Source organism: Ranitomeya variabilis, chromosome 1 (genome assembly GCF_051348905.1).
Source record: "Ranitomeya variabilis isolate aRanVar5 chromosome 1, aRanVar5.hap1, whole genome shotgun sequence".
Taxonomy (NCBI): domain Eukaryota; kingdom Metazoa; phylum Chordata; class Amphibia; order Anura; family Dendrobatidae; genus Ranitomeya; species Ranitomeya variabilis.
In genome coordinates, this window is record NC_135232.1 from 199,057,118 (window position 1) to 199,083,034 (window position 25,917).

The 25,917-nt window shown below is 41.5% G+C and overlaps 1 protein-coding gene across 5 annotated transcripts in view; it reads right to left on the bottom strand.

Moving 5' to 3' along the window:
• AIFM3 (AIF family member 3) overlaps positions 1 to 25,917 on the bottom strand; it is a 128,124-nt gene that overhangs the window by 40,279 nt on the left and 61,928 nt on the right. For all 5 annotated transcript variants that reach the window (XM_077291644.1, XM_077291638.1, XM_077291630.1 and 2 more), the window contains 2 exons: positions 15,096 to 15,167; positions 13,605 to 13,668 (listed from right to left, as the gene is read on the bottom strand). In XM_077291644.1, coding sequence (XP_077147759.1) covers positions 13,605 to 13,668; positions 15,096 to 15,167 — 136 coding nt within the window. The remainder of the gene's footprint in view (positions 1 to 13,604; positions 13,669 to 15,095; positions 15,168 to 25,917) is intronic.

Sequence of the window (25,917 nt, forward strand, 5' to 3'; positions counted from 1 at the left end):
AATCAATTTAATACATTTTGGTTCGCTATGATTTTGGTGTACTGTCTATTTAACACGCTTTATGCGATTTTATACCCTTTTGATATTATTATCAACTTGTTGGAAGCGTATCAGTAATCAATTTAATACATTTTGATTCGCTATGATTTTGGTGTAATGTCTATTTAACACGCTTTATGCGATTTTATACACTTTTGATATTATTATCAACTTGTTGGACGCGTATCAGTAATCAATTTAATACATTTTGATTCGCTATGATTTTGGTGTAATGTCTATTTAACACGCTTTATGCGCTTTTATACACTTTTGATATTATTATCAACTTGTTGGAAGCGTATCAGTAATCAATTTAATACATTTTGGTTCGCTATGATTTTGGTGTAGTGTCTATTTAACACGCTTTATGCGATTTTATACCCTTTTGATATTATTATCAACTTGTTGGAAGCGTATCAGTAATCAATTTAATACATTTTGATTCGCTGTGATTTTGGTGTAATGTCTATTTAACACGGTTTATGCGCTTTTATACACTTTTGATATTATTATCAACTTGTTGGAAGCGTATCAGTAATCAATTTAATACATTTTGATTCGCTGTGATTTTGGTGTAATGTCTATTTAACACGCTTTATGCGCTTTTATACACTTTTGATATTATTATCAACTTGTTGGAAGCGTATCAGTAATCAATTTAATACATTTTGATTCGCTATGATTTTGGTGTAATGTCTATTTAACACGGTTTATGTGCTTTTATACACTTTTGATATTATTATCAACTTGTTGGAAGCGTATCAGTAATCAATTTAATACATTTTGATTTGCTATTATTTTGGTGTAATGTCTATTTAACACGGTTTATGCGATTTTAATTAGTCTATTTAACACATTTTATCCGTTTTTAATTAATTATCTGTGCGCCAAATAAATATTATTGGGGCTATAGGTTTATGAAAAAGTCAGAAGCACATCTTATAGCGGATAAATGACTTGTAACAACATATTATTTTGTAAGAAGTTTCACATATTTGGTAAACACCTCTTAACACACACACCCTGACACCTAGTTAGTGATCGGTACAGATACATTTTAACAGCTGCTAGCTAGTGGAATGTTTTGTATCTCCAGCCCTGAAAATCTTAGCATGTGTTAGCAGTTATAGTATCCAGACTTCAAGCTCACAGCAGAATAATACCGTAGAAACACAATCTCACTCTCCCTACCAGCGGATTATCAAATAAGGCTACTTAATATAGCATATAATCAACTAATATAAAACAATTACTGGGATAATAAACACTGTATCAAATACAGCGATAATAATATTAAACTATATAAAAAGGGAGGGGGAGCAGGCACACAGCTGCTGTTAGAAGACAAGGAGGACAGCTGCGGGGATAACATTCATGTTGTAACATGCCCCGGGGATAACATTCATGTTGTAACATGCCCACATACATAATGAGTGCATTATAAATCACATATAAATATAAAACTCTAATATAAAACAATTATGGGGATAACATTCACCGTATTAACAAATTAAACTATATAAAAAGGGAGGGGGAGCTGCCACACAGCTGCTGTTAGAAGACAAGGGGGAGGGGAGGGGTTACACACTTTGATACACTTTGATAGGGGCGTGTCCACCTGTCAAATTGAGTTTGACGAAACCACCCGCTGCTACACTACTAATAGTTATGCATTGATTTTTTTTTAAAATATTGTATTTCTCTGTAAATAAAAGGGCAATAAAAACAATATGACAGTTTATAGCAACCAGAGGTGTGCCAAAAATCTTTCTTAAGGCATATATTGAGTGCATGAAGGGCAAAAGCCAAAAGCTTTATGCCTGACACAAATTTTGTCTTTCACATAGTTGGCCTCTTCATGGATTTTAGATCTTTTACTCACATGTTCTTATAGTTACTGAAGTACAGTTATAAGCAATTCATAAGTTTTTAAACTTTTGTTTACAAATACCTCAAATTTATGCAAAATCTCAATATTTACAGTGTTGACCCTAATTTTTTAAGACTTCACCCTGGCATGCTGGCCATTAGATTCTGGTCCAGTCTTGATTTATGGCAACCTGTTATTGCCTAGTCAATGCTTGAAGTTTATTACAATTTCTGTGTTTTTGTTGGTCCTTGCACTCTTTGAGGATTCACCACAAGTTCTAAATAATATTAAGATTTGGGGTGTTTCCTTGGGAGGTTTCTTTAATACATGGTGCTCCATCATGCTGCAAGCATTGTTGATGAACAAATTGTTTCTGGATCATTGGAAGAAGTTTAGTGATGATCGAGTATGCTCATTACTCGAGTTTCTCCGAACATGCTTGGGTCTCCGAGTGTTTTGGCGTGCTCGGAGATTTTGTTTGTCGATGCAGCTGCATGATTTGCGGCTGCTACATAGCTTGAATACATGTGGGGATTGCCTAACAAACAGGCAACCCCCACATGTATTCAAGCTGTCCAGAGATACTCGAGTAATGAGCATACTCGCTCATCACTAGAGAAGTTGCTTTTGGAGGATGTTTAGATACTATTCTTTATTAGTGGCAGTGTTCTTAAGCAAAATTGTGTGTTAACTCACTCAATGAAATGAAACATCACATATGAATGGTCTCAGGATACTTTACTTTTGGCAGGACATAGAACTCATGGTAGTGTTCCTCTTTACTTCTTCAGACAATCATTCTTCCAGATGTCCCAAACAGCCTGAAAGGGGTGTCAGCAGAAATAATACGTTAACTGTCCCACGTCCTCCGTAGCATAATCTCTCTACTTTCTGCAGAATGTCAGTCTGCCCTTGATGTTTTTCTTGGAGAGAAGTGGCATTTTTATGTCCTTCTTGACACCAGGCCAGCCTTGAAAAGCCTTTTCATCACTGTACATGAAGATGCACCGACACTTGTCTGTTGCCATTCAAGGGCAAGATTTGTACTGGATTTGAACCAATCCCATAGATGAATAATGAATACTCATTAGGAGATGGTCCTGACACTTTCTAGACTTTCTTGAACACCATGAACCCTTCTTAAAAGCAATTGATCCTGTCTCTTTGAAGTTCTTGATGATAAATGAATGATTTAGGGGAAAACATATGTAGGAAGATGGACCGGGCCAGTGATACATCTCTCGTGTCAAATCCAGAACTATCGGGGCTGTCACCATTGTTGCTGGGGGGAAATCTTTCTGACCCAGACAGACCTTTGCACTCAACTGTAGGGGGTGTGTCAGTGATAAAAGGGACGGTGTGCGGTAAAGCAGAAAACTTGGCAGGAAGTCAGAGTGCGCAGCAGGAGAAGGTTGATTCATTCTCCGCACGGCGATGCGATAGTCCAGGCAGCTGCCCAGCCCATGTGCACACCGACTGTGAGGAACATATCTCTGTGTGCCTGCTTACCCCTGTCTCTGAGAATCTGTCCCACACCATTCCACTGACTGCCACGAGCGCACGGCCTAAGTCTGACCAAATGAATCATACAGAGCCGGGTAGCTTCACCCCCGCCTCTGCCACTGAACTGAGTCACACTTCGGGTGGTACCACAGACTACTTCTCAGCACGTACATCGCCCCGGTAATGCAGGACCTCACCTAGGAGGGCCAGGATATGCCACTTCTGTCAGGAGACAGTGCATCAACTTTCTTCAGGATCAGGCCAGTGACTTCACGTGTCACTTCTGGTGTCACCGTCGGATTACAAGCATCCACAGCCCAGAAACCATCAGACTGATAAGTTTACCTGTTTCATAAACATTTGTTCTTACACTGATATAATATTCAGTTTTACCCACCTTATAACCCTTTCTCTCACTGCATGGAGTATCCCCTGTAATAAACCCTTTAAGTCTTGCTCTGCCTCCTGCTCGTCACTGCATCCCGCGTCCCTGCAATTCTACACATACAACAATGTTCTTACCTTTTTAAACCCTTTTGATGCAAAGCAATGATGATTGTATATATTTCCTCAGAGGCAAATATGGTTCATAGAAGAAGACAGTGATTTTAGCACCAGCAATCATTTAAAGAAACTAAACTGCTCTTATAATTCAATCAGCATGGTATTGTCACGGATGTGTCAGAGACTGCAGACTGTTGCACTACATCTGTCTGCAGAAGGTCTCAGTAGTTTGCTTTGCAGATGAGTGGCCACCTCCACCGGTGCTAATGGCCACACCTGGACCTGAGTGTTGATATACAGTGCCTTGCGAAAGTATTAAAACTGATCGGAAGATGGATGGAGCCAAATACAGGACCATTCTTGAAGAAAACCTGTTGGAGTCTGCAAAAGACCTTAGACTGGGATGGAGATTTGTCTTCCAACAAGACAATGATCCCAAACAAAGCAAAATCTACAATGGAATGGTTCACAAATTAACGTATCCAGGAGTTAGAATGGCCAAGTCAAAGTCCAGATCTCAATCCAATCGAGAATCTGTGGAAAGAGCTGAAAACTGCTGTTCACAAATGATCTCCATCAAACCTCACTGAGCTCGAGCTGTTTGCCATGGAAGAATGGGCAAGAATTTCAGTCTCTCGATGTACAGAACTGATAGAGACATACTCCAAGTGACTTGCAGCTGTAATCGCAGCAAATGTGGCGTAACAAAGTATTAAGTTAAAGGGGACGAATAATATTACACACCCCACTTTTCAGTTTTTGAATTTGTAAAATAACCAATAAATTTCGTTCAACTTCACAATTGTGTTCCACTTGTTGTTGATTCTTCACCAAAAATTTACATTTGGTATCTTTATGTTTGAAGCATGATATGTGGGAAAAGGTTGAAAAGTTCCAGGGGGCCGAATACTTTCGCAAGGCACTATACTTCCTGCTTGCTGCTTGCAATAGTGGTGATATTTTCAATTTGCATTTCCCTGTTGAGGCTTGGAGCAGTAGCACTCAGCTATCGTCCTTTCTGGAGTTTTGAAGACGTTGGTGTTTCTCTCTGAGTCTTCTCAAGCTAAGTGTTCCCTTGTTTCTTTTGTCTATCTCAGTTCTCTTTAGCAGTAGTGAGGCTTGACTAGCGCTCATCCTGTCCTCCTCAGTGCAGAGTTTATTGCCAGGGTCAGGCATGGATTAGGTATCCTGCTCGGCGATAGGTGCAGAACCTATGTAGGGACGATAGGACAGACAGGGTGACAGCAGATCTGTCTAAGGGTCTCCACTTCCCCTTCCTTAGTGTTTGATTTCCCTTCCCCTTATCCATTTGTGTTGCACTTAGTCTATCCTACACGGTTCGTGACAGGTATCAGTTACCTTGTACTCGTTAGTACTTTCTCCGAAGCTAATGGAAAATTGATTGAAATTATATAAGTAGGCTATTTGCTGGCAGGGTTGAAATTCAGTGGATAATGGGGTTTTTAGTTATTAAAGAAGCACTCCCAAGCATTTTTTCTATTCCATAGACATGTCTAAATCTGTATGTAACGTAGTGCAATTGCAAAAAAAAACCCAACTCACTCATCAACCCTGGTTTCTTTCCACCATCCCGGTCCCCTTCTCACTCATGTGACTGACATTCCGACTCGCTGGATCACACAGGGGTTTAAGTGTGACCCAGAAGTCGCTTTTCCAGTGTAAGTCTATGAAGCATCATAATAAGGCTCCATAGGTTTACATAGTAAAAGTGACCACTGGGTCACACAAACCCCAGTGTGATTCAGTCAGTTACATGAGTGAGAAGAATAGCGGCGCTGGGTATGCGAGGAAAACGCAAACGGTGATCGGTTTATTTTTTTGCACTTAAAATACATTACATACACATTTAGATGGGTTTAAGGAACAACACATTCTTGGAGTGATTTAAGTAACTTAAATTAATTTGCAATGGAAGGAATGACTTTGCATTTTTTTGCATTCCATCTGATCACTCTTCACAGCAATCTTGAGTTAATTCAAATTGACACTACAAAAACTGAAGTAGCAAAGTTTGTAAAAAAACAAATTGGTTTTAGACACAAAACTTTTAGCCATGACTATATATTCTGCATATACAATTAGGTCCACAAATATTTAAACAGTGACACAAATATTGACATTTTAGCTGTTTACCAAAACATATTCAAGATACAGTTATATCTACTATATAATTGTCTAAGGGTCACTTCCGTCTTTCTGTCTGTCCTTCTGTCTGTCCTTTCTGTCACGGATATTCATTCGCTGATTGGTCTCGGCAGCTGCCTGTCATGGCTGCCGTGACCAATCAGCAACGGCCACAGTCCGATTAGTCCCTCCCTACTCCCCGCAGTCACCACTCACACAGGGTTAATGCCAGCGGTAACGGACCACGTTATGCCGCGGGTAACTCACTCCGTTACCGCCGCTATTAACCCTGTGTGACCAAGTTTTTACTATTGATGCTGCCTATGCAGCGTCAATAGTAAAAGGATCTAATGTTAAAAATAATTTAAAAAAATAAAAAAATTATTATATACTTACCTTTCCCGCTCCTCGCGACGCTCCGGTGACCTCTCCATGCAAGCGGCAGGTTCCGGTGCCAACGATGGTACGGGAGAAGGACCTGCCGTGACGTCACGGTCATGTGACCGTGACGTCATCACAGGCCCTGCGTGAGAAGGACCTGCCATGACGTCACGGTCATGTGACCGCGACGTCATCACACCCTGGGACCGGAAGCTGCCGCCTGCACCGCGCACAGGCGACAGAACTACAAGGCGCCCTTGGATCGGAAGGTGAGTATGTTTATTTTTTAACCTGTGACATACGTGGCTGGGCAATATACTACGTAACTGGGAAATATACTACGTGGCTGGGCAATATACTACGTCGCTGTGCAATATACTATGTGACTCTGTGCTGTATACTACGTCACTGGGCAATATACTACGTCACTGGGCAATATACTACGTCGCTGGGCAATATACTATGTCGCTGGGCAATATACTATGTGGCTGGGCAATATACTACGTCACTGGGCAATATACTACATGGCAGGGCAATATACTACGTGGCTGGACAATATACTACGTGATATTCCCTTATTAAGCCATCATCAAATAAGCAGGTAAAAGGTCTGGAACTGATTCCAGATGTGTCCTGTGAACCGACAACATGCAGTCAAAGGAGAAGGAGAATAGGAAAAGGATCTAATGTTAAAAATAATTTAAAAAAATAAAAAAATTATTATATACTTACCTTTCCCGCTCCTCACGACGCTCCGTTGACCTCTCCATGCAAGCGGCAGGTTCCGGTGCCAACGATGGTACGGGAGAAGGACCTGCCGTGACGTCACGGTCATGTGACCGTGACGTCATCACAGGCCCTGCGTGAGAAGGACCTGCCATGACGTCACGGTCATGTGACCGCGACGTCATCACACCCTGGGACCGGAAGCTGCCGCCTGCACCGCGCACAGGCGACAGAACTACAAGGCGCCCTTGGATCGGAAGGTGAGTATGTTTATTTTTTAACCTGTGACATACGTGGCTGGGCAATATACTACGTAACTGGGAAATATACTACGTGGCTGGGCAATATACTACGTCGCTGTGCAATATACTATGTGACTCTGTGCTGTATACTATGTCACTGGGCAATATACTACGTCACTGGGCAATATACTACGTCGCTGGGCAATATACTACGTCGCTGGGCAATATACTATGTGGCTGGGCAATATACTACGTCGCTGGGCAATATACTATGTGGCAGGGCAATATACTACGTGGCTGGGCAATATACTACGTGATATTCCCTTATTAAGCCATCATCAAATAAGCAGGTAAAAGGTCTGGAACTGATTCCAGATGTGTCCTGTGAACCGACAACATGCAGTCAAAGGAGAAGGAGCTCTCAATAAAAGATAAACAGACCATCATTATGCTGAAAAAAAGAAGAAATCTATAAGATAGTTAGCAGAAATGTTAGGAGTGGCCAAATCAACAGTTTGGTACATTCTGAAAAAAGAGCGTACTGGTGAGCTTAGGAACTCAAAAAAAGCCTGGACATCTACAGAAGAGAACAATAGTGGACGATTGCAGAATCTTTTCCATGCTGAAGAAAAGCCATTTTATAACATCCACCAAAGTGAGGAACACTCTCCAGGAAGTAGGTATTTCAACATCTAAGTCTACTATAAAGAGAAGACTGCCTGAAAGCACATACACAGGGTTCACTACAAGGTGCAAACCATTAATCAACCTCAAAATTAGAAAGGTTAGATTAAACTTTGCCAAAAACATCTAAAGAAGCCAGCCCAGTTCTGCAAAAAGCATTGTTTTGACAGATGAAACTGAGATCAACCTGTGCCAGAATGATGGGAAGAAAAAAGTATAGAGAAGCTTTGAACGGCTCATGATCGAAATGCACCACATCCTCTGTAAAACATGGTGGAGGCAGTGTGATGGCATGGGCATGCATGGCGTCCAATAGCACTTGCAAATTGCCTCTTCAGAGAAAAAGAGGACTTAACTCTATAGCGCCACCTGTTGGAAGTAGCGATCCTACAAGTCACAATCAACCCTTTAACGAGTCATGAAATATGACTTAGGATAAAAGCCAAATCAGTATCTCAATTTGCAGACACGGTGTTTCGGGCTGTTGGCCCTCGTCAGTGCAAAGCATGAGAACTGATTTGGCTAGATCAGAGGCTCTGGACTGGGGTCTAAGGGGCAACGTTTCTCCTTATGGAGAGTGACATACCAGCTCTGGCTTGTCAAGGTAAGGAGGCTTATTCGCCCAAAACACCGTGTCTGCGAATTGAGATACTAATTTGGCTTTTATCCTAAGTCATATTGCACAACTTATTAAAGGGTTGATTGTGACTTGTAGGATCGCTACTTCCAACAGGTGGCGCTATAGAGTTTAAGTCCTCTTTTTCTCTGAAGAGGCAATTTGCATATTATATTTCCCAGAGGAGCACTGCATGGCGAATAAGCCTCCTTACCTTGACAAGCCAGAGCTGGTATGTCACACTCCATAAGGAGAAACGTTGCTCCTTAGACCCCAATAGCACTTGGTCACTAGTGGTTATTGATGATGCGACTGAAAACAGAAGCAGCAGGATGAATTCTGAAGTGTACAGGGCCATACTTTCTTCTTCAACCAAATGCTGCAAGGTTGATTGGACGGTTCTTCACAGAACAGACAGGCAATGACCCAAAAAATAGTGCAAAAGCAACCCAGGAGTTTTTAAGGCAAAGAAGTGGAATATTCTGCAAAGGCTGGGGCAATCACCAGATCTCAACCCCATTGAGCAGCATTTCACATTATTAAGACAAAACATAAGGCAGAAAGACCCACAAATAGGCAACAATTGAAGTCATTTGCAGAAAAAGGCCTGGCAAAGCATCATAAAGGAGGAAACCCAGTGTTTGGTGTCATCCATGGCTTCCAGACTTCAGGCAGTCATTGCCTGCAAAGGATTCTCTATAAAGTATTAACATGGATATTTTATTTATGGTAAAGTTAATTTGTCCAATTACTTTTGAGCCCCTGAAATGAGGGGGTTTAGTCAAAAAATGGTTGCAATTCCTAAATGTGTAAGAAGGGGGAGCCAGGGAGGGAGCCATTGCCGACAGCAATCCCTGTATCACTCCCTGGACCCCTTCCCGCATAGGATCACATCTCTCTGTTGCAGTACCTTGTAGCTAGCTCTCTGCGCCATCTGGACTTGCCCGGTACGGGATGTATTCCTCACAGACGGTTCAATGTTAACTCTATTACTCAGCACAGCTTGTTCAAATACAGGCGCTTCAAGTATCACAGTTGATTTCTTCCTTTCTGTCCCTTCTCTGTCCTTTCCGTCTCTATGCTCAGCCCAGGGTCGGACCGAATCTTCTGGTCCCGCAGAATCTGTTCCATCCAGAATTCTTGCCTCACATGGGGGAGTCCTACACCATTTCAACTTGGTTCTAAGAACTGCCGCCCAGGCAAAGATCTGCCACATCTCGTGTGTACTACCCGTGCTGACCAGACTTCTTTCTTCGTGGGGACAGACTTCTATCAGCCGCATCCGCAGCGCTTCCGTGCTTCTTCCTCCTAGAGGAAACTTTAGTGTAGCTGTACTATGCTGTCCCCTTTCTTTAATGGTGTGGTGGCACAGTGACTCCTGGACAAGCAGCCCAGTTAGCTGCACGGGCGCCCAGGCCCCGACTGACTAAACCAGGAAGCTTAACTTTTCTTATCCCCACCGTGCCCCTCCCAACTATATCCTACAGTGCCCTCCTCCAATGGCCAACTATAGGCACTACGCCCCTATCACTATACTGGGCCTGGGGACAAACTTTCCCTATAAACTATATGTGCATAGCAAACAATGGCTTTACATAAATATACAGAGCAATATACGGAAGGTATAGCAATGCTCTTGTACATAGTGGTAATACACTATGCGTAGCAGTACCACCGTGTACGAACCCATTAATAATATACAATATTTGCATTGTTAAAGGGGTTGAGGAGAAGAGGGAACAACAAAAACATTTCCCATCCCCTACAAACCTATCACAGGATATTTTAGCTCAACCCCTTTAATTAAACCTGTAAGTCTCCACTTCAATTGCTTCTCTGTTGTTTCATTTTAACCGCTTTCTGACATCGGGCGTAATAGTACGTCAATGTCGGACACCCTCCCTTTGATGTGGGCTCCGGCGGTGAGCCCACATCTTTGCCAGCACATATCAGCTGTCTTGAACAACTCACATGTGCCCGGAACAGCCGAGGGTGGAATTGCGGTCCACCCGCGGCTATTAACATGTTAAATGCCACTGTCAAACACTGACAGCGGCATTTAACAAGCGCTTCCAGCAATTGCGCCAGAAATTCGCCCACCAGTGACCCTTGTCACGTGATCGGGTCACTGGTGGGTTGGCATGACAACCAGAGATGTCCTGGAGATCTCTATGGTTGTCACTACCAGCTTGCAGCAAGCGCCGCCCAGTGGTCGGTGCTCATAGCAAGTGAGTAATTCTACTACATACAGTACAGGTGATCTGATCATCACCTGTATGTAGCTGAGCCGATCGGGTTATGGCAGCTTCCAGACTCCCATGGAGACTATTGAAGCATGCCAAAAGTAAAAAATAAATGTTTTTAAAAATATTAAAAAAATAAAAAAATATAAAAGTTCTAATCACCCCCCCTTTCACCACATTCAAAATAAAACAATAAAAAAAATCAAACATACACATATTTGGTACTGCCACATTCAGAATCTCCCGATCTATCAAAAAAAAAGGATTAACCTGATCACTAAATGGTGTAGCGAGAAAAAAGTCAAAATGCCAGAAGTATGCTATTTTAGTCCCCGCGATATAGCATTAAAAGGCAATCAAAAAGATTGTATCTGCACCAAAATGGAATCAATAAAAACGTTAGCTTGGCATTCAAAAAATAAGCCCTCACCAAACCCGAGATCAAGAATAATGGAGACGCTACAGGTATCGGAAAATTGCACAATTTTTTTTTTTAACAAAGTTTAGAATTTTTTTTCACCATTTAGATAAGCAACCTAGACATGTTTGGTGTCTGTGAACTCATAATGACCAGGAGAATCATAAAGGCAGGTCAGTTTTATCATTTGGTGAACCTAGTAAAAAAGCCAAACGAAAAACAAGTGTGGGATTGCACTTTTTTTGCAATTTCATGGCGCTTGGAATATTTTTCCCATTTTCTAGTACACAACATTGTAAAATCGATGATGTCTTTCAAAAGCACAATTCGACCCGCCAAAAACTAGCCCTCAGATGACCATATTGACCAAACAATAAAAAAGTTATGGCTCTGGGATGAAGGGGAGCAAAAAATGAAAATGCAAAACCAAAAATACCTCTAGTCGTTAAGGGGTTAAATAAAAAATAGTAGCCTGAAGATTGTCCAAATATTTCTGGACCTAACTGTATGTCCTAAGCTTACCCAGTGCATACAAGTTGCAGAGTCCACATTGGTTTCTGTTGAAAGCAATTGTAGGGATAAGCCTGTGACTTCCCGAGTCACCTGCACTCTCAGCTATAAAAGTTTGGCAAAAACAGTCAAGACTGCTTGTTTGATTTGAGAATCTGTGGCCAGGCCAATATATGATAAATAAAATATGTCTTCTATGCTTTGCGTGAATTAGTCCTACAGTGGGTACAGAAAGTATTCCTACCCCTTTACATTTTTCACTTTTTGTTTCACTGCAGCCATTTGGTAAATTCAAAAAAGTTCATTTTTTTTCTCATTAAAGAACACTCTGCACCCCATCTTGACTGAAATAAAAAACAGAAATGTTTGCAAATTTATTAAAAAAGAAAAACTGAAATGTTACATGGTCATAAGTATTCAGACCAATTTGCTCAGTATTGAGTAGAAGCACCTTTTGAGCTAGTACAGCCATGAATCTTCTTGGGAATGATGCAACAAGTTTTTTACACCTGGATTTGGGGATCCCCTGCCATTCTTCCTTGCAGATCATCTTTCGGCCAAGACTGAAGTCCAGAGCACTCTGAAATAGGTTTTCATGCAGGATATCTCTGTATTTGGCCGCATTCATGTTTCCTTCAATAGTAACCAGTCGTCCTGTCCCTGCAGCTGAAAAACACCCACACAGCATGATGCTGCCACCACCATGTTTCACTCTTGGGATTGTATTGGCTGGGGGATGAGCAGTACTTAGTTATCCCCACACATACCGCTTAGAATTATCACCAAAAAGGTCTATCTTCATCTCATCAGACCAGAGAATCTTATTTCTCATAGTCTGGGAGTCCTTCAGGTGTTTTTTTTTTAGCAAACTCTATGTGGGCTTTCATATGTCTTGCACTGAAGAGAGGCTTCTGTCCCGTCGGGCCACTCTGCCATAAAGGCCTGACTGGTGGAGGACTGCAGTGATAGTTGACTTTGTGGAACTTTCTCCCATCTCCCTACTGCATCTCTGGAGCTCAGCCACAGTGATCTTGGGGTTCTTTACCTCTCCACCAAAGCTCGTCTCCCACGATTGCTCAGTTTGGCTGGACGGCCAGGTCTAGGAAGACTTCTGGTGGTCCCAAACTTCTTCCATTTAAGGATTATGGGGGACACTGTGCTCTTAGCAACCTTGAGTATGGCAGAAATTATTTTGTAACCTTGGCCAGATCTGTGCCTTGCCACAATTCTGTCTCTGAGCTCCTTGGCCAGTTCCTTTGACCTCATGATTCTCATTTGGCCTGACATGTACTGTGAGCTGTGAGGTCTTATATAGACAGGTTTGTGCATTTCCAAATCAAGTCCTATCAGTTTAATTATATACAGCTGGGCTCCAATGAAGGAGTAGAACCATCTCCAGGAGGATCACAAGGAAATGGACAGCATGTGACTTAAATATGAGTGTCTGAGCAAAGGGTCTGAATACTTATGACCATGTGATATTTCAGTTTTTCTTTTTTAATAAATATGCAAAAATTTCTACACTTGTTTTTTTTTCAGTCAAGATGGGCTGCAGAGAGTACATTAATGGGAAAAAAATGAACTTTTTTGAATTTACCAAATGGCTGCAATGAAACAAATAGTGAAAAATTTAAAGGGGTCTGAATACTTTCCATACCCACTGTAAATTCACTAAATACACAGTATTTAAATTGATATAATTGCTATTTATTGAACATCTTACCTATTCCAATGACACAGACATCAGCTCGTAGAACCTTTCCACTTTTCAGCACCACCTCTTTTAGCTGAAATGCAGAACATTAAACATGTGACGCCATGGAAAATAAAGAGACAAAAAGACACAGCAAGATCCTGATTTATCAGATAGTTTTCCTAAAATTGTACATAAAACTGTTTCAAATATAGTTAAAAGAAAAAAAGTGGGAGTAGCGTAACACGAGGGGCGTGTTTGTGCGCGGTTAACAAACTTATCATGATTTATACCACAAAAGTGACAAAAATTATGATAGAAATAAACCCCAGTTCCTGAGTGGAGATTTCTTACGGTGATGCACACAAGCATATGCTTGGTCAAAAATGTGGTGCATCGTACTCCAGTGCACTCACTGTTCATCTAAACTGTCTTGGGACCCAAGAATATTTTAGTAAAACTCCTAAGTACAGTTGTGGGTACCCTCCACTGCATTGCTTTCTACATAGCGAAAAAGGAGTTGCATGCATAAATCTAATGTATGGTTTTGCCTTAGCTTAAGGGTATGTTCAAATGTCATGTTTTTTAATTTTAGCCTTGAAACATGCATTTTACTGTCCAAGCAAAGTGAATTAAATTTCTGAACTATCATGCGTACGCTGTTAATTTTTTCCTTGCAGATTTGAAGCAGTGTTACATCTGCAGAATGTCAATTCTTTCAGTGATTTTTGCAGCGTTATTCACTCATTCTAATGATCAGGGGAAAATACATGTAAAAACGTGGCAAAAATGCACATCTTTTAATGCTGCCAAAAGACATGTTTTGGATGCAGAAATGTCTACAGTGAATACTTAACATGTGCACATGTCCTAATGCTTGTGTAAAACAAAGTATAAAATCTAGCTAGGTGCGGTAAGTGGAGACCTCAGAAAGAATGGCCAACTCATTTGCAGGCTGCAAAAAGGGAACAAAGACAGACAGGAAGAAAGGAAGGGAAAGGAAAGAGGGGAAGGAAAGAAGGAGAGGAAAGGAAAGAGGGGAAGGAAAGAAGGAGAGGAAAGGAAAGAGGGGAAGGAAGGAAAGGAAAGAAAAGGAAAGAGGGGAAGGAAGACAAAGGAAAGAAAAGGAAGAGGGGAAGTAAGGAAAGAGGGGAAGGAAGGATTTGGAAGGATGGATAGGCAGTGCTAGTTATCAAGGCTACATGGCGCAGATTCTCCACAGTATGTACCAAACCTCTTCAATAAATACTGGAAGAATGGGATCAGCACTGAACCTTTTTCAAGCAGCGTTATAGTGCATAGGTCATATACAATATATATAAGGGTAACAATAAAGTGTATAATTACAGATCAATTACATAATTAGGGAACAATTAGTATATAATAATCACATATAATGATATACATATAAATGTGTTTATTATATGATGGATAGATAATCGATAGATAGATATTAGACAGATAGATAGATAGATAGATAGATAGATAGATAGATAGATAGATAGATAGATAGATAGATACCTTTCCTTCTTGTTCCCTTAATTCAGATACTTCTGTCTGCATGTAAAACTTCACTCTGTTGTTTTCAAACATCTTGGATAGAAAAAATACATAATATTTTTTCATATGTTAACAATTTCTCCATTCACGTAACATTAAAACCATTAGTGTGTGAATCTCTCTCATCAACAAAACAGCCCATCTGTGTGACTAGACAGAGCGAGCCTCTGCCCCATCATGCACATCCAAGACCCTTGGGCACACATAACATATTCATCAGCTCACAGGTTGTCCTTCCATGAACAACTTTTAGTAGGCATTAATTGCTGTAAACTGGGAACATCTATTGTTTATTGTTAACATTCATTGTTTGTACATGTCCCCGCTTAATTGTAAAGTGCTGCGGAATATGTTGGCGCTATATAAATAAAAATTATTATTATTATTATAATTAACATCCAACAAGATTTGATGTTTTGTACATGATTTCATCCAGCTTTCTAGTCATCACAATTTGGCAGATGCTAATGCTGCTCAGATCCTTACACTTTCCCATTTTTCCATCTTTCAACAAATGTGTTTCAAGAACTGACTGTTCATTTGCCCCTAATTTAATTCACCCCTTGGCAAATGCCATTGTCACAAAAATGTATTTAATTGATTCATTCATTCATCTGCCAGTGATTTATCATTATGATTGATGCATGTAAGTGTTAAATTGAGTAACTAAAGCATTAAAGTGGCTGACCAGGGTAATGATAATTACGACATATCCTTGGGATGGCCAACGCCCATGGTCAGTTATCAGTTTGGCAGCGGCTGGGTGTATTCAGTGAATGGAGCTCTGCGGCACAGCGCCATGCACTGTATAGTGGCCACTGCTGAGAATTGCAGCCCAACTTCTATTCTCAGTAAAAATATCCGATAGTTGGGCCAGTATTAAAATATACATTATCTCCTAACTCATTGATGAATTTTCCTATAAAAAATGGAGAACTCTGTTTTTTAAGATAAACAATAATTAAATTTATTACATATAATGAAATTTATAAATATAAGGGTTATGAGGTAGTACATGATAAGACAACACGTGGTAGAACCATATAATAAACGAAGTGGTGTTTTAAATAGTTTTTTTATGTTTTCACAAAAAAAGCTTTATTAAATCGCAGAAAACAAATTGTTTACTTAAAGCTGTATCTAATGCCCAGAGCATGTGTAACAATATGCACAGATAAAATAGAAATAATTTGACATAGAAAAAAAACAAATAATCTGCAATTATAATTATTATGAGAGTTCAGATTTCTCCATTTTTTTGATAGGTACTGCTAATGAGAATACCATTTTCTTATTCTAATAGACCAAAAAATTAAAAGCCCTTCTATTGGACTTTTTAAACAATACCTATATAGAAAACTAGGAGTATGAAGCCTTATATAAATGTAAAGAACTTCACTGAGTGAGCACGAGTAACAAAACGGATGAAAAGGAAATGCTAAAACAGAAGTACTTCTCACCAGCGTTATTACTGTGCATGCGGTATAAATATCATATGTATATTAAATTAAAGAATATATCCAAAAAACAAGTTCATTCAATATACCTTCCATACACAGGGGATATATGGTCAATACCATTTATGTGTACATGCTATTCTCAGTAGCAGCCACATGACTACAGTGTGAATAGAGCTGTGCTGTGGAGCTGCAATTATTGTTTATATCTGGCCACCCCTGGAGATCGTAATAACTGGCTGGTAGGGGTGCTAGATGTCAGATCTTCATCAATCTGATATTGATGACCTATCCTAAGGACCCCTATGTTTACAATAATTGCTCTAAGGAGAGATAATCAATATCATTAGCCAAGGCAAACTTCCTTTAAAGACATTTTTGAGGTTGGAATCTAGATCAAAGGACCTCACCCCATTTTAGTTTGAGAGCCACATTAAAATAGACCAGACATATCAAGAAAGGTATCAGACATTGAAAGGAAATCATGTATACTAAGTAAACTCATTTGGGTATGGGGAGAACATTCAAAATGCATTGGATGACCTTGTTTAGATTTGAGCCCAGGGCAACAGCGCTAACCACTGAGTCATCATGCTGGACACCACATACTATGAAATTATCAAAATCAAAAGGTTACATTTATTAAACTATAACCAGTTACTAATAAGTACTAGCACAATTTTGGATAAAAAATGGCAAGTGGTGTGCTATGATTATGATAGTTATTACCGCACTGTTTGTAGTATGATCAGCCTGCTTTTAACCACCAGTTGTCATGCTGCTGCAATGCAGGTAGATGCAGGCTTCACTAGATCGCAATAGAGAGAAATCAGGTCTGCACCTAAACAGAGCTGACCTGCAGTGCAGCAGTGAGGCTACCACAAGTGGCAGCAGAATAGTCAAAACAAGCCAGGTCAAATCCTAGACTGTGGCACAGTACCAAAGGAATAAGCAAACTCATGGTCAGAGACAAGCCAGGGGGTCAGTAATGATCAGGAGCGGATAAGCCAAAAGACAAAGGGCAGAAACAGGTTAGGATACAAGCCAAGTCAAACCAGGGAGTATGCACACTGAAGGGAAACACTGAGTCAAGAGGGGAACAGGGGAAAGCAGAGGCACGGGTTCAGACAGCAAACGCAGCAGGACAAATCAAAGCAATCAGAGTTAGCTACAGCAGCAATAGGCAGAAACTATAACTGACATGATCTGCAGGACACAGCGGGGATAAATAGCAAACCTGAGACCAGACTGAGGCTGAAAAAAGTTAATCCCTGACATGATCAGACCAGGAAAAGGGAAGACAGGACTCAAAACCCGGTCTGGATCATGACAACGGTAAAATAATTCTGACCCTGATGCCAAGTATCGGTAGCTATCAATTTAATGCATACTTGAATATGACATAATCAACCTACAACTGAACATTATAGGAAAGCATCTCTACAATCACTTTGCTGGTAGAGAGGGGTGATGGCCTTACAGAGGAAGCCGCCCCTACCATCTAACTCCTTTAGATGCCATGTTGTAAAGGTTAAATGGTCAAGAATCAACTTAATTGATTTCCAATCAAAGCCTGCGATGCCTGGGCATTGGTATTTTATAACACACAGCACTGCAATCTTCTGCTGCACCATTGTTAAAAGGCTTACTCTTAAAGGCTGCCAAAAATATGGCACAGCAGTCAATTAGGTGTTAAAGTAATTTGAGCCATGTGCCATTTCTTATTATGGGGTGTTTTTGCAAAGGAACTATTAGGCCATTTCAGACATGAGGTGCTTGGCTTTCAGAGCCCCATATACCTTCACCGACTCTTGGGCCGCAAAGCAAATTTTAAAAGGGCCCCCTTTGTTACATGTGTTTTTTATAATATGGGTGTCCATTTGGCCTCCTGAGACACTGTGGCCTGGGTTACACATCTTCTGCACCCTCTCTACTTACAATTATAGAAATTCTCATATTCAAAGTTATTTTGGTTACATGGTTTTTATGATTCTCGAGTCTAACAAAAGTATAGAAATCCTTTTTTTCTGGTAGCTCTTAACTAATGATTTAACAAACTGATCATTCTCCCAGGTAGAAGCCTGACATCACTGCTCTTTTCTGCTCCTTCCTTACCCTCCAACTTTTTGGCTTCCTGTTTGTTTCTTTTCTCCTCTGAACAATATAACACAGCTCCTGTTACATTCAGCTCTGCCATTAATATAATCACACAAATGGAGAGGTCACTGCTTCCCACTAGATCTCCTCGGTAATCTACTGATGGTATGAACATTATAATGTTGCAATGTGAACCATGATAGCTTGTGATATCGTGGTTCCCATTCAAGTGAAAAGCATTGTGGTCATTGTGATTACTTTTCTTCTGTTACACAATGATTAACGAGGTTTCCAAGAATTACATTTTTTATGCCATAAGCTTTGAATGCTTGAGCCAACTAGAAGAAGAAGTGTGTATGTAAAGTGAGGATCACCAATTCTAAAAACAATATTTTTTATTATTAAACAAGATAAACAAAACAACAAAATCTAAAAACAATTAAAAATAATTAATCAACAGAAAGCCAATGTAAGGACAAACTATCCTACGCCACTGTGTTTGCTAGGGACAAGATTAACAAAAGATTAGAATAACAAAATAGGTGAGACAACTGAATTGGGATGGGTGCAGTCAAATATATGGAAACATAATGCATTTACTGAAGTTCAAAAAATAATTCCCGCACAGGCTAAGTGTGAACATGCATCTGTCAAGTTGATCAAAAGTTTGAAAACAACCAACAGATAATGGCAAGAGACAATATGACCCCATATATGTATGTATATCTAAAAAGACAGATGGCTATATAAAAAAGGAAAACCTTTAGGGAAATCCAAAAGACAAAAAATGCCTGAAGCATGAGGAATAAATGAATCAATAGCAACTATGAGAGCAAAGAAATCCCAGACAAAAGTAAGGTTGGAATTGATAACCTGATGGTGGACTGTTATGACCCCAGTGGACAGGGTCTCAGAGGAACGTGTAAGTCTGCAAGATACAAAAATCCAGCTCATAGGGCTGTGGTAACTGGGTTGACCAAATAGCTACTCCTAACGCCAACACTAGAAGTAGCCGGGGATCATGCCTACGGTGATCGCTAGATGACTCGCGCCAGCCCGGAGAATCTAACTACCCCTAGGAGAAGAAAACAAGACCTCTCTTGCCTCCAGAGAAAGGGACCCCAAAGCAAGATACAAGCCCCCCACAAATAATAACGGTGAGGTAAGAGGAAATGACAAACACAGAAATGAACCAGGTTCAGCAAAGAGAGGCCAGCTTACTAATAGCAGAATATAGCAAGATAACTTATCTGGTCAACAAAAACCCTATAAAAATCCACGCTGGAGATTCAAGAACCCCCGAACCGTCTAACGGTCCGGGGGGAGAACACCAGCCCCCTAGAGCTTCCAGCAAAGGTCTGGATACAGATAGGAACAAGCTGGACAAAAATACCAAACAAAACAAAAGCAAAAAGCAAAGAAGCAGACTTAGCTTGAAAAACAGGAACCAGGATCAGAGGACAAGAGCACAACAGATTAGCTCTGATTTCAACGATGCCAGGCATTGAACTGAAGGTCCAGGGAGCTTATATAGCAACGCCCCTGAACTAACGGCCCAGGTGAGGATATAGGAAAAGACAGACGCTCCAGAGTCAAATCACTAATGACCACTAGAGGGAGCAAAAAGCAAAATCACAACAGTGGACGTGTTACAAAACCCAGCTACAGCATGGTGCAAGAAGGAAAGGATACCACGCGTATCACCACGAAGCATGGCTTCCTCAGGGGAAATTGATGCTAGAATTGTTAGTCTATCTTATATATAATTAATATAGTCATTACCTAATAACCAGGTATATGGATGACAAGATGATGTCACGTCCGGAAATAACAACCACGTGTGTGTGCAGTACAACTGAGTCAATATTTCTTTAAGAATGAGTGACGTAGGTGTGGATAGCCCCGTCAGGGCAGCGGGGTACTCGGTATCGGGTCCTTCGGTTCATGGGGGGATGTCACTGTGGCTGACCCGGTCTGTGGCCCTGGGACGTCCGTGTAAAAGGGAAAGGTCTTTAAAGGGGTAAAGTTTGTGTTCGTGACGCCACCTCTTGGTATTCGGTCAGGATGACCAACGCTGCTTTAAGGGGTCCGCTGGGGTGATGTTATGGCAGCTAGATGGTATACCTTCCACAGGTGAAGTATGTCCCCAGGGCTTCCCAGTGTGTAGATGGTGGATGGTGAGAGGCGCAGTGAAGAACGAGGACACAAGTTTGTAGTCTCTTTACCTTTACTGAAGGCTTCAGCATCCACAGTTCAGGGCACCAGATCACAGGGCAGACAGAGTCCGGCCGGTTTGGAGGCAATTCCAGAGTCCCCTTATCGAGGTAGAAATCAGTAGCCTTCCTCTAGGGCCGTGGTGTTGTAGGACCTTACTGCTAAGCTTCTCATAAGGTCCTCACAGATGTTGTAGATGTTATGTCTCTCTCTCTCTGTCCCCCAGATGGATAGGACAAACCCGTATGACCGGTGGCTTGAGGCGTTTTACAGGGACTCTATCATGCCCCAGCCTCTAAGGGGTGCCACCTTGCCTCCTGGGTGTAGGGGCGGACAGGTAACGTGAAATTAGCTGTCCTGCCGGTCTCTGGAGCAAGGCATAAAGGATTGTTGCTCCCTCGGTGTTCCGGCTACCGGGATCCTGCGCCTCAGAAGGAGGCAGCCTGTGTAGGGTAGAACTCCTCCTGGTATCCACTCCTTTGCTACGACTTCTTCACCCTCTCTACAATACAGTTCTCCTTCAGTGTCTCTTTCTAGGAAGCTGCAGCTCTCAGGGCATGCACAGCTCCGTGTCCTTCTGTCTCGATCTCTGACAGGATCCCACCCCTGTCAGGGACCAACTACCCGAGCAAAGCTCAGCCAGCAACTAACTCACTTCCTCCCCAGGCAACCAGTTTTTCCTAAGTGTGAGGAGTGCCCTAATAAATAGGAGCAGAGCTCCCCCTGGTGGCCTGGAGTGTGAAATGTGTTGCATGTTTGTGATACCTGGATGCAGTTGTCCTTCTTTGCCTCCAAACATAATATCACTCTCCCCTAGAGGAAAATGACATTACTGCAATGACCAGGACCCTGGGGCTCTGCACGTGCGTATTTTAAACCAGATCCAGTGAATCATGAGAAAAAACTGACGTAATTGGGCTTGAGTGATGATGCGAGTGGTGACAGCGCATGCATTAAGAAATTAAAGTATTAAAGCTTCATAGTTTGTTCCGGCGCCTGCGCAATGGGTGCAGGTGTTAAGGCGCATGCGCAAGAACAAGTCACTAAGGAGCTTTAAAGCAACAGTAACATAAATAATGTAGTTGCTGTTGCGCAATATGGTATAAGAAAAAACTGGCATAGTTACGTTTGCGCAGTAGCACGAAAGGTAACAGCACATACGTAAAGTTATAAGGATGTATAAGTCCATATACAAATTCATTGTTTGAAAATTTCATTTGGGCTCTAGAAAAAAGTTTTTAGCAACAAAAGCATTAAAAGTAAAGGAATAACTAAACTCTAAAAGCACCAGTGCATTGAAAGACATATTAACGATTGAAAGCTCAAATGCAGTGAATGGTGATGCAGAAGCAGCTATACAATGCATGTATTGGTAAGCAAATACCAAAATAGTGTCCAAGTCACAAGTCAGATAAATATGACACCTTTGGACAACAAATTGAGCTCAGAATTGTCAAGAAATATAAAGAAGAATTTATTTCTCAAAAATGGATTAGTAACGTAGAAACATTGTGTCACAAAAATGGACAATGATTGCTAAAGAATATATATGAACCCAGCACATGAAAAAAAGAGAAAATGAGGGTGCACGTAGGCCATATTTGGTGAAAACAAAAAACACTTGAGTAAATTAGGCCTAAGCTACAAAGGGGATCATACAGTATGCAATATAGCATATACTGTAGTATATACGGCAACCCAAGAAAAACATGTGGAAAAAATAGAATGACTATGTAGAATGAAAAGGAAGAATCAATAAGGTGAAAAGAATGCTAAAAATCATGAAGAAAATGAAAATGAGAGTAACATTTATTAGAGAACGGGGCTCAATAGACTAGAGCAGCAGCCACTGCCGAGTCTCACGCTGTACTCTGCTGTGTCTCCCAGAGTACAGCGTTAGAACCGGAATGATGAGCGTTGACATGACCAGCGAGTGACCTATGCAGTCTAGAGAACGAGACTGCATAGGTCACTCATGGTAATGTCTCACAAGCGATGACGTCAGTAACGAGACCCGATTGAGTACAATGTGGACTATGGCGGACCGGCATGGGACCTCCATGTGGACTACGGCAGACTGATGTGGAGTTTTTTTAATAAAGGGGTGAAAAAGGGAAATTGTTCAGGAGTTTTTTTTCAAATAAGGATTTTTTGTGTGTGTGTTTATTTCTTTTGACTACTAGGTTAGTAATGAGGGTGCCTGACAAATGCCTCTCCATTACTAACCTGCCATCAACTCCACAATCCCATTGCCTCAATTGCCACCGCACAAGGGCAATAGGGAAGATCCAGCACTAAGCACCAGAATTGGTGCATCTAATGGATGTGCCACTTCTGGGGTTGATGAGGGCTGGTCTTATTAGGCTGGGAAGGGGCCAATATCCTTCTAAGCCTACTAATATCAGCCCGCAGCTGTCTGCTTTGCCTTAGCTGGTTATTAAAATTAGAGGAGACCCCAAATCATTTTTGGGGGGTCCTTACATTTTTAATAATAAGCAAAGGCAAAGCAGACAGTTGGAGGCTGAAATTAATAGGCTGGTAAGGTCCATGGATATTGGCCCTTTCCCAGCATAATAAGACCAGCTCACTGCTGTCTGCTTTCCCTTGGCTGGTTATTAAAAATAGGGGGAACCCCACACCGCTTTTTTCATTCATTCATTCATTCATTCATTCATTCATTTATTTATTAACAAGCACAGTAAAATACACACTCAAGGCATTGCTCCACTTGAACCTCCACCTCCAGGTTAAAGATTATTATTATTTTTTTTATTCTATGTTATTTTAAGTCATTTCCCTATCCATGTTTGTTTGCAGGACAATTGTACTGCTTTTATCCTCATTTTGCTTCCTTTTTCAGCCCCCTAAAGATTAATATGACCATTTTACAGCACCAAAGTTCTGGTCCTCAGTGACTTATATTGGGTTCTAGAGCAGTAATGCATTTCAAATTTCATATATTTGGTGTTTACATTCTAAAGAACTACAGAGTGCATCTTATTTGCTAGTTATGTACGGAGATGGCTACTCTTAGTATGCACCTGTGCACAGCAGTTTCTGATTGGAAGTAACGGTCAGTCTTTTGATAATTATACATAGGCTCTCTAACTGAGCACTCCACCCATCAGCCCATGACAGCTTTAATTACATCAGGATCCTACCAACCCATATAAATGTAGGCATCAGCCTAGGAGAGGAATCACTTCAGGATAGGCTCCCAGCAAAGAAGGTTGCTGGGCATGCATGAATTAGCCAAATTATATGCTAAGTATTTTGTTTTTTACTATTTTCTATAGCAGTAATCCAATTCAAATTTCATATATTTCATGTTTATATGCTACAGAGTGCAACTTTATTTGTTATTTATGTATGGAGGTGGCTACTCTTAGTATGCACCTGTACACATCAGTTTTCTGTTTGGAAGTGATAGTCAGTCTTTTGATATTTATATGGAGTTCGGGTGTGGGGTCAAGTTCTGGTACCCAAACCGAACTTTGAACAAAAGTTGTGCCGAACCTGACAAGCCCGAATTTCCACTGGTCCTCTCATCGCTACACATAATGTGTCAATGTGTGTAATTTATTACCCTGTGTATATGGAGCGCCCCCACTGCCGCAGGGCCGAGGGGTACCCGGTACCGGGCCTCTCTGTCTCAGTTCTGGGGTTGTCACGGTGGCTAGACCCGGCCAGTGACCCTGTTGAGGGGCGTCCAATGAAGGTGGAGAGTGGTGCTGTTGTGGTGTGGTGCCGGTCGCAGTAAATAACGAGGACACCAGGTTGCAGTCTCTTTACCTCTTTACTGAAGGCTTCAGGATCCTCAGTCCGGAATACGGTTAACCGGGCTGCGTGAGTCCAGCCGGTCCGATGGCACCTCCAGAGTTCCCTTTGCAGGTGGAAATCTGTGCCTACCTTCTAGCGCTTGTGTGTTGTAGTCCTTCCCTGCTTAGCACCACGGGATAGTCCTCACAACTGTTGTGTCTGCTTCTGAAGTTCCCTCACAACTCGATTCTGATGTTTTGTTTCGCCCCCCCAGATGATATGGCTAGGACGCACCCGTATGACGGGTAGGCTTGGAGGTCTTCCGGGACCCTAGAGTCGCCCCTCTCCAGATGTTGCCCCCTATGTCTTCTTAGGTGATTTTAGTGAGACAGCCCGCCTATAACTGACTGTCCTGCCGTAGGTTTGAAGTAAGGCCTGGAGCTCAATACTTCCTCGGCGTTTCGGCCACCGGCTTCGCGCCTCAGTAGGCTGTTGCCTCGTCTTACAGCACGACTCCTACTGGTATTTCTCCTTGTTGCGTTGATCTCGTTTCTCACTCAGCACAATAAACCTCGCTTCTTGTCCTTTCTTGGGGTACCGCCGCGATGAAGTGCAGGCGCGGTCCCGTAACGTTCTTTCTGTTCGCTAGGCCTCTGTCAGGATCCCACTCCTGACAGGGACCCCCCTGAATCTTCCCCTGCAACACCCTCTGCCACAGGATGTTGCCTGGTTCCAACCCAGTCAGCTTCTGACTAACTTCCTATCTAACCCCCAGTTTTACCAGATTGTGAGGAGTGGCCTAATACATAGCACCCTTAGCTCCCCCTGGAGGCCAGACTGTGAAGTGTATTGCTGTCTGTGATCCTTCAGTGCCATCAGACGTACCATAGCCCCCCTTAGCGGCGGAGCATCAGTACTGCAACGACCAGGACTCTGGGGAGCTGCACTCCCCCCCCGGTTAAACCCAGTACTCCTGGATTGGGAAGAAAACAACAATACATGTCAGCAAAAAGACATACAATTTTGAAATGCAGTAACAAGTAAACTTTAACAAGGCTTCCCTTTATGGGAGGTGAGGACACTTGAACGTTACAAACATGGTTAAATATTTTAAATAACATACTATAAATAACTTCTCTTACCCAACCGGGTATTCTACTTAGTGCAATTTCTGAACAATAATTTAACATTGCCTTTAAGGACGTTCACTCTGAATCCACTAAAGACCTTCTTATAAAACACTATAAGGCTAATCA